Genomic DNA, 10282 nt, shown 5'->3' with positions numbered 1-10282 from the left:
AAGTTCCAGGTGTTGGTCCTTGAAACACTTTGCTTCTCTCTACCTACATTCTCTTACCTATGTTCTCATTCTCACGGTTTAAATACCATCTACATGCTGAAAATTCCAAATTTGTACCTCTGCTCCAGTGCTAAACCAAAATAAGCAATTAAACAAATAAAATGTAATTTAAGAGATTTATTTAAATATCTGAAGAAGATAAGAGCAGATAAGAGATAAAAAGCTATTTTAGATGGTGTGATTGAGAAAAGGGCTCTTAATGAAGCAGTGTGAGATCCAGGAAAAGGACTTTCCACTAGGGCAAAAACAAGCCAGAGACACAGTTTTGGAGACAGAGTAGAAGTTCAGATTCAGTTCCTAATTGTGTGGCAGTATACTGGCTTTCCTCAAGGAACATTTTTTTAAAATTCCAGACTATTGAGATTTCAGCTAAGCACATTGCCTTTCAGGCAGAGGTAAAATTTTGTGGTTGGTTTATCATTGATTTTTTTGTGGTCTTATGACTGAACTCTTGCCAGTGGAATGTACTCAGAGGTAATGTGACCAGCTATTATATCACTTTCTTGAAAAGAAATTATATTTCCTTCAACCCATCCCTTTCTCCTTTCCTGCAGGTAGAATAGTGATGATAAGGACAGAATTTCAACACTCTGCAAGATGATAGAGAGAGGTTGTGTGGACTGAACTTGGCCCAGAATGACCGATGGGTGCCATGTCCAGAGAGTTCATATTTATCCTACCCCAGGTATCCACCATTTGAAATGAATTGGTATTGTATTTAAGCCACTGTGTTTTGGCTTTCTTCGTTATAGCAGTTTAATCTAATTTCCAATTGTGATAGATGAACTATGGACACAAATTCTTTGCAGCTGTTTTCCTCAAGAGATGGAGTCTTCCATGCCCGATCCATGCTTGCATCGGGGCCAGCCCTTTGACATCATGGATTAGGATGATGTGGCAGAGAAAATCTTGTGTGAGTTTGGAGTCGGTTTTACTTTCACACTGAAAATATTATGTAAGAAAGCAGGTCCAACCTCTGGAAGACTAAAGAGCATGTGGAGAAAAGGGAGAGAATAACCAGAATCAACGGTCAGAAACGTGAGTAATGCCATGTTGAGCCTTTGAGCCCGGCTGACTGTGCAGCAGATATGCAACCGCATGAGTAAGCCCACGTGCAAGTAGCAAGTCGCTGTCCCTGTGCTGAGAGCATCCTCAGGATGGCAAGGAATGTGAACAGATAGGAGGTCAAGATAACTATAAGGGCAAAACGGACTTAGAAATCCACTAATTAAAGAGCACAATCTCATTTACATAGATGGCACAGCAGGAAAGAGCCAGGATCGAGGGGCTGTGGAAAAAGCACAGAAAAAGCAGTGGACCACATCGGAATGGCAGAAAGAGAGGCCGAAGGTGACTCCAGTGTGGATGGCAAATTCAGCAAGCCCCAAACGTACCTGCCTACCACCATTTGAGCACACACGATGGTGGTCAGAGCGGCGGGTGCCAAGTAAGCGCTGACACTCTACACACGACAGCTACCAGGAAGCCGTCTACGGTGGCAAAAGCCAGAAGGAAGAACCTCCGAGCACCGCATACGTCATAGGAGATGACTTCCTCCTCTGTGAGAAGCCCTCCGTCACCGTAGGAGTGACAGCGGAAGACTTAACACATTCCACCAGACAGAGGTTACGTACGCACAGAAAGCTAAAAGAGACCCATGTATACAGAGAACAGACTGGTGGTTGCCAGTGCCAGACTGGTGGTTGCCAGACTGGTGGTGCCAGAGCCATGTGGGGGAAGGGCAAAATAGGTGAAGAGGAGTGGGCGATTCAGTCTTCCAGGAATGGAATGAATATGTCACAAGGATAGAAGGTGCAGCCCAGGGAATATAGTCAGTGGTATTGTAATGGTGCTGCCTGGGGACGGACGGTAGCTACAATTGTGAGCAGAGCATAATGCATAGAGTTGTCAAATCACTGTGGTGTATGCTTAAAACTAATGTAACATTTTGTGCTAACTACATTTCCATTAAAAAATAAGAATTTTTGCCATGAAAACAGACAAACAAAAAAACTCGAGGCAGATGTTTAAATCAGCTTTATTTGTAATCGCAAAACACTAGCACCAACACAAATGTTCTTCAACTAAGAATAAGATAAACCATCAGTAACAACCAGATAGTAAAATTCTACCCCGCAGTAAAAATATTCTCCTTTGATACAGGAAACGATACAGATGGGCCTCAAATGCTGAGTGAAAAATTATAGACCTACGCAGTACATGTTCTAAGATTACGGGTAAGGACACTCTAGAAAAGGCGACTTTATTTGGACAAAAGAGTTTATGGGTTTCCAGGGGCAGTGAGTGGGAGAATGGGTTTACACAGAGAGGTTTGTATGAATTTTTTTAGGTGATAGTGCTTACTTGACATGAACCTGACAATATTCCTAAAACTATATGCTAAGATTGTGGATGTTACTGTATGGAAATCATGCATTAATTATAAACTGACAAAAATAACAAGTAATACAAAAACGTGTGTGTTCAGTGAAAATAACCAGAGTGGCTCCCACAGGCTGTTTAATTGCTTCCATCCTGAGAAGGTGGGATGAGGTGCCAGAAATGTTCTCCCAGGGGAAATTCCCAGAAGTCCCTGTGTCTCTATAATTCTTTCCATGTCCCCATGCATTAGCCAATGAAATCCCAAGATGACTCCATATGACATCATTGTAGAGGCACCAGTCTGCATGCTGAACCCATTTGGTGATCATTTATTCATGTGAATGTTAAACTTGCTAGTGCACAGAAGTCTTATCGTGGATTCTCTATCAGCCTGCAACCACATTCAGGGGAAACACCCCAAGAGAAAAATCACATCGATTGACTTCAAAAATGATAATTTCTTGCTGAGATGTTTTACAGACCCTCCCTGCTTGTTATTTACAGACACGAGTCTGTGAATTATGTAAGAGATAATCTTATCATCTTTATTTTACAAATAAGGAGGAAGTCAGTGATTCCTCTAAGGACACAGAAGGAATGCATGGTAGGTTCAGAAATTGAACCATATTAATATGCTTTCCTCCATTTTTCCCTGCCTCAGAGAACTTGGAGCCTTATGACCATGTCCTGAGAGAGCTCCTGTAGTAAGATTTATGCATTATCCTATGGCTGAGATTCTGATTCAGACCCGCTACTCAGCATTGGCTCTTCCTGTTCACCCAGAAGACAGGTAAGCATCCATATTCCGTAAACATTTTTAACGACAAGTGTAATCCATGCAAAAGCAGTAGGGCAGCTCTGCTTACTTCGAGTTATTCGAGAACAGAAATCGATGTTTTCAATGTTTTTCCAAACTACGGAGGTGAGACTGGAGTATACATGTCAAAATTTCCTTCAGAAGGGAGTTTATTGATACTTAAGGAACATCGTTCTGCTTTGCTAAAGATATGAACAAAAGAGCCACAGATGATTCTCTAATTGATCGAGTGGTGATTTCATCCTGGTCACTCAATGCTGGCCTCTCATTGGGCACAAACAAGCAAGAGCAAGAGTGAAATAACCTTTAAACTACCCTTTAAACCTTTAAACAAAATCCCTCATATGAATTAACAAGATCCCCTATAATTTCCCTATAACTTTTCCCTATAATTTCAAGCTTATCGTCAGCAGTACAACCACAGATGTTGACAGCGAATGGCTAAAAGCAGAGCCTTTTGATTACACAGAAGGTGGATTTAACTCTTGAATCTTGACTCTTTCCCATGCTAGCTGTGTATTTTAGAGCATCGCATAACTTCTCAAATCTTCATGCTCCACAATGGTGAAGGAGGAATAATAATACCACCTACGTATGTATACACATATGCATTTACAGATAAACCCTGTATTATTGCTATAGAATGTAGTATAGGATCCAAGTGGACAAGTGTGCTAAGGCTGGCAAACAATGTCCACAATGTCTAATGTTGGCAAGTAATTCCCCTATTGTACGGGAAATTGTCAAAGTTTAGGAGGAAGATGTGAGTAGTTAGCAGAAGAGGGATGCCCTTCCAAGGCTTCAAGTTTAAGTGAACAGATTTATAGTACTCGTCCTATGGAGGAGTACTGACTATCCCAGCTCCTCAAGCTCCAGGTAGCCCACCGTGTGCACCATGCATGTGCCTCTCAGACACTTCAGTGGGAAACCACAAACTGATTTTGGACCAGTAGAGACAATGAGCAATCGTAAGTTGAGTTAAATTCAATTTCATTTCAATACATTTTAGACTGTCATCTTAGGAACCATTCAGTGTGGGTTCAAAAGTTGGTTCAAAGCATGGCTTGTCAACTAATATTCATTTAAATATAAGAAATCGGGGCCTGTGGGTGGGTCAGTCTGTTAAACCTCCAACTTCGGCTCAGGTCATGATCCCATGGTGCACGGGTTCGAGCTCTGCCTTTGGGCTCTGTGCTGACAGCTCAGAGCCGGGAACCTGCTTTGGATTCTGTGTCTCCCTCTCTCTCTGCCCCTCACTTGCTCACACTCTCTCTCTCTCTCAAAAACAAATAAACATTAGACCTTTTTTTCAATAAATAAATATAAAAAATTACTCAATGTCCTGTGCATATTTATTTATTAGAGAGAGAGAGCACAAGCAGGCGAGGGGCAGAGAGACAGGAAGAGAATCAGCGTGGAGCCTGATGCAAGGGCTCAATCTCATGACCAGAGCGAAAATCAAGAGTCAGACACTCAAGTGACAGCAACCCAGGAACCCCTTGTGCATCATAATTTAAATGACCGTAATGACAAATTAAACTCATGATGTTCTTGAGAGGATGTAAGGAATATACAGATTTTCCAGGACTTACAATGAGCTTATGTTTCAATAACTCCATGGTAAGTTGAAAATATGGTAAGTTGAAAATTTACTTAATACACCTGACTTACTGAACATCATAGCTTAGCCTCTCCTACCTCAAACATACTCTGAGCACTTACATTAGTCTACAGTTGCACAAAATCATCTCACACAAAGTCTGTTTTCTAATAAATATCTCATGTAATGTACTGAAAGTGAACCACAGAACGGTTGCCAGTGTCTGGGTTGTTGACCCTCATGATTGCGTGGCTGACTGGGGGCTGTGGCTGGTGCCAATGCCTAGCATCGTGAGAGTCAAGCCTCACATCAGTAGGCTGGGAAAAGGTCAAAATTCAAAAGTCACAGTTTGATTTCCATCGAATGTGCGTCACTGTGGCACCATCGTAAAGTGGAAAAATCATTAAATCGAATCATCGTAGGTTGGGGACCGTCTGTACCTCTACAGGGTCTGCAGCAGTTCCTGGTGGGTGAGTCATGGGCAAGTACCTGCTTTCACTAGGCTTGGGGGAAGTGAACGGCCAGACATTTCTTCTGGACGAGCCATCTTGATCAAGTTATTTAATTCTCTACGTCTCAGTTTACAGATTTCTAAAACTTCAGAATTGAAGAGATGCTCCATACTTCAGATTCAACAGTTTGCAAATCTACACATCATTAATGCGCTGACTTTTGTTGTCAAGCTAATTTTTTTTTATCTGGAGAAACTTGATATACAAGCTACTGCTCTAATGAAATAACACATACTGTATGTATACACTTTTCAATATAAGTCTCTTGGTTTATCACCCATTTCTTTCTTCTAATTGCCACAGCATTTGTGGTTCTCAACACTGATGGATAACAGGACAGAAGTGACACAGTTCATCTTGCTGGGACTAACCAGTGATCCAGAACTGCAGGTTCCCCTCTTTATCGTGTTCACCCTCATCTACCTCATCACTCTGGTTGGAAACCTGGGGATAATAGTGTTGATTCTGTTGGACTCTCGTCTCCACACTCCCATGTACTTTTTCCTCAGTAACCTGTCTCTCGTGGACCTTTGTTACTCTACAGCTGTCACTCCCAAGGTCATGGCTGGATTACTTATAAGAGACAAGGTCATCTCCTACAATGCATGTGCTGCTCAGATGTTCTTTTTTGCAGCCTTTGCCACTGTGGAGAGTTACCTGTTGGCTTCAATGGCCTATGACCGCTATGCAGCAGTGTGCAGACCCCTCCATTACACCACCACCATGACGACAGGTGTGTGTGCGCGTCTGGCCATAGGTTCCTACACCTGTGGTTTCCTGAATGCCTCTATCCACACTGGAGACACGTTCAGACTCTCCTTTTGTATGTCCAATGTGATTCATCATTTTTTCTGTGATGTTCCTGCAGTCATGGTTCTTTCTTGCTCTGATAGACGTGTCAGTGAGCTGGTTCTTGTTTATGTAGTGAGCTTCAACAGCTTTTTTGCTCTCATGGTCATCTTGATTTCCTACATATTCATATTTATCACCATCCTAAAGATGCACTCATCTACAGGATATCAGAAGGCTTTATCTACCTGTGCTTCTCACCTCTCTGCAGTCTCCATCTTCTATGGGACACTCATTTTTATGTACTTACAGCCCAGTTCCAGCCATTCCATGGACACAGACAAAATGGCATCTGTGTTCTACACCATGGTCATCCCCATGCTGAACCCTGTGGTCTATAGCTTGAGGAACAAAGAGGTTAAGAGTGCACTCACGAAGGTCGTTTCAGAGGCAAAATTATCTTTAAGATTGTGATTTTTTAACATTGTACAATGTACACTAATCTAGTTTCATTAAGACCACCATGAAATTAAGTTTCTGAAGTGATATCTTTGCTTATTCAATGCCTCTTATCCTGAAGGAAAAAAACATATGTCCGGAAATGTAATAACCTGAACAATAATGATTAAGATGTCTCAGTGCCTGGGTGCCTGGGTGGCTCAGGCATTAAGCATGTGACTTCTGCTCAGGTCATGATCTCAGGGTTCTTGAGTTGGAGCCCCAGATCGGGTGAGCTGGAGCCACGTCTTGGGTGAGCTTGAGCCCCACTTAAGTGAGCTCTGCTTCTCTTTCTCTGCCCTTTGCTCACTGGCTCCCCATCTCTCTCTGTCAAAAAAAAATCGCCTGGGGCCTACTTGTAAAAGCAGGTATTGATTTCTTCATTTATTCTACATGAATTTGTTTCTACTACATCAATGCAGAAACACATAAAATAGGGACACAAATGAGACCATGAACAGAAGGGCACATATCCTTATGTGCCATGAGGATACATACACATTGGAGTAGGGAATTTCCCAGAATTAACTGGAATTTTGTTAGTTTTTAATAATAATAATTTAAATATTTAATTCATGTATTAGAATAGAAACTTATGTCCAATATTTTTATTTCATTAGTTAAATGCTGTTCAAAGAGTCCTAACTTAAGAATAACCTTGAGAATATACTTAAAGTAATATACTACTAAATGAGTGTATCTACCCTAAGGGGGCACAGCTTATTTTCTGCTTTGCTGAAATATTTTTATCTCATTCAGTGTTCGTACTCCAAAGTTTGGGCACAATGATTTCCTGGATCCCATAATCAAGTGAATCATCTGAAACAATTCTATAATTTTTACTTTGAAGTGATGCCTCATTAAATGGGAAGTAACGTATCAAATAAATACTCCTTAGTAAATCATAAAAAGACATTAAATTTAAAATTATTTGAAGTGTTGGAACACCTGGGTGGCTCAATCGGTTCAGTGTCCAACTCTTGATTTCGGCGCAGGTCATGATCCTGGGTCGTGGGATCAAGCCCTTCACTGGGCTCCACACAGAATGTGGAGCCTGTTTGAAATTCTCTCTCTCTCTCTCTCTCTCTCTCTCTCAAAAAAATTATTTAAATGTTAGTATCCCATTATACTTGAAAATTACTTCATATGTATGAAATATAATTAACTGAAATGATTCTAGATATCTACATAGAAATATATACGACAATATCTGTCAATAATAAAGATAATGTACATTCAATATGCTAGTATAATGCACAATATTTATATTTTTAATTTTGATCTTCAGAAAGCTTTATACTATAAAAATCTACCCACATAAATATGTACCCTCAACTAATTTGTTACCTCTAGATAATAAGAGGCTTTGATATTTCAATATTTGTAAGACTGTGCTTGAATATACTAGTATTTTCATCCTACTATTTGGGGGCAGTGCAATATAACACAAACATTCACTTCTACGTTTATGGAAATATTTCTCCTGTCAAAAACATTATTACCTAAATTTTTATAATTATCTTAAATAATTGTTTCATTTTAGAACTATTTTAGAGTTACAAAAAATTTTCAGAACAGTGCAGAATGTTCAATGTAACCCTGTGGCAATCTGAATAATGACTTGATCCACGTCCTAATTTCTGGAATCTTCCAAGGTTACCTTATATGGCCTAAAAGGACTATGTAGAGTTGATTAACTTAAAGATTATATCCCATATTTTCTGTGTGGACCAGGAAGGAAATCCCACGTATAATTATAAGAAGTTTGACCACAGATAAAATAGTAGACAATGTGACATTGGAAATAGATGAAGTGATGTGACCACAAATCATGGATGACAACAGCCATCAGAAAATGGAAGAGGAGAGAAATGGATTTTGCCTTAGAGCCTATGGATGGAGGGTGGCTCTTCTAATACACTGACTTTTGTCCAGAGAACCTGATTTGGACTTTTGGATTCTAGACCGTGAAGGAATTAATATGTGTTGCGTAAGCTTCTAGGTTTGTGGTCATTTGTTATAACAGCCATAGGAAATGAATACAACTCTCACCTAGTCTCCTCTAAAAAGGAATTTTATATTACCATGGGGCATTTGTAACACTAGGAACCCAAGCTTTGTATATATTAATTTTACTCTGCCATGTAGGGTTTTAAGGGTTTTAACAAATGCAGAGCATTGTGTTCACCAGCACTGCCCTATCACTTCTCAGCCTTTTGGCTAAGATCAAGTGTCATACCAGCACTGTACCATGGAGAATACATTATAATTCTAATATTTCCCTTTCCATTTCTGTTATAGACTGCCAGTCCCTACTCCTTCATCTGTGGAAACCACTGAGCTTTCCTCCATCCCTACGGTACGTGAATGGAATCTCATGACACGGAGACTTGGGAAGGAATAAATAAAAACTGTTTTTTGTTCACAGGTGACATGAATGCCTACGTAAAAAATAGGAAAAAATAGGAGAAAAGAACCCTCCTGGGACTAATAAGTGATTATAGAATGATTGTCGGATGCAGGGCTAATATACTAAATTTGATCACTTTCTTATATACTGAAATGAACAAACAGGAACTGAAATTAAAAACATGAGGCCTTTCCTATTAGAAGCCCCCAAATCAAATAGTTATAAATCTAACAAGATAACTAAATAAAAAACTACCAAACTTTAGGGCATGGCTCAGTCAGTTGACCAACCGACTCTTGATTTCAGCTCAGGTCATGATCTCACAGTTTGTGAGTTTGAGCCCCGAATCGGGCTCCATACTGAAGACACCAAGACTGCTTGGATTCTCTCTCTCCCTCTCTCTGAGCCCCTACCCTGCTCATGCTCTCTCTCAAAATAAAGAAATAAACTTAAAAAAAAATTACCAAACTGTGATGCTGATGTTGTTGTTTGTTAATATGGCATTGGACATAGTTATTTCTCTGATATATTTCAAAAGAGGTTAAAAAAAATAATGGATTAAAAAAAACATTTAAGAGATTGGACCAGGTACTAAGGAAACTAATAGAAAATGGAATTTTTTCCAAAAAGAAAAATCAGGGTCTTATAAAGAAATATACTCCATCACCAGGGTTGAGGGGCCTTCAAAATGTCGATTCCATAAGATTTCTAAATTGAAATCTGTGCGCCTTCCATTACTATCTATTCTGAATGGGAGCTCCTTTTTTCCCATTATCTTTACTCTAGTCCAATTTTATTTATTGGGAATGAATGTGGAAGAAGCTAAGTTTTCCTTTTAGTGCATAAGTTACTAGGCAACAAGGAGCCACACAAGGACTGGGTGGAGAAGACCTTTTAACTTCTCCAATAGCCTGGACATTGTGCTTCTATATTAATTAGTTGGGGTTTAGGTTGTCTCCCTGGTGGAGGTGAATAAGAAATTTTCTGTACGAAAGGAGGTTTAAGATGAATATTTGATGATCATAAGCATTACAATGGAAAAGACTGGTTGGTTATTTTCCCAAACTATTTCTTTTATACTCCTGGAAAAAACATAGGCTCTGTTCCTCTGCCTTCATACAATTAATTTTGACCATATGTTTGTGTTCTTAGCCATGGAATGTGAGTACAGATCATACATGCTGCTTCCGAGTCTGAACCACAAAACTCTCCAG

The 10282-nt window shown here is 39.8% G+C and overlaps 1 protein-coding gene and 1 long non-coding RNA gene across 4 annotated transcripts; both read left to right on the top strand.

Annotated features, from left to right (window-relative positions):
* Positions 1 to 1690: 1690 nt before the first annotated feature.
* Positions 1691 to 10282, top strand: LOC122200472. Of its 3 annotated transcripts, XR_006193817.1 has the most exons (5): positions 1691 to 1872; positions 2224 to 2297; positions 3104 to 3232; positions 8960 to 9017; positions 10221 to 10282. It is a non-coding gene; the product is annotated as an uncharacterized LOC122200472 (long non-coding RNA). The 3 variants fall into 3 exon arrangements; XR_006193816.1 differs by lacking the exon at positions 10221 to 10282 and having other exon boundaries at positions 8960 to 9213; XR_006193818.1 differs by lacking the exons at positions 2224 to 2297; positions 10221 to 10282 and having other exon boundaries at positions 8960 to 9213.
* LOC122200470 (olfactory receptor 5B3-like) lies at positions 5696 to 6634 on the top strand. Its single transcript, XM_042906091.1, has one exon. It carries the CDS (start codon positions 5696 to 5698, stop codon positions 6632 to 6634), a length of 939 nt encoding a protein of 312 aa, XP_042762025.1.

This window comes from Panthera leo, chromosome D1, assembly GCF_018350215.1.
Source record: "Panthera leo isolate Ple1 chromosome D1, P.leo_Ple1_pat1.1, whole genome shotgun sequence".
Classification (NCBI taxonomy): Eukaryota; Metazoa; Chordata; class Mammalia; order Carnivora; family Felidae; genus Panthera; species Panthera leo.
This window is presented reverse-complemented; position numbering and strand designations above follow the sequence as displayed.

Excerpts from the sequence above, each read along its gene's own strand:
- LOC122200470 (XM_042906091.1), top strand. The coding sequence starts at position 5,696 with ATGGATAACAGGACAGAAGTGACACAGTTCATCTTGCTGGGACTAACC.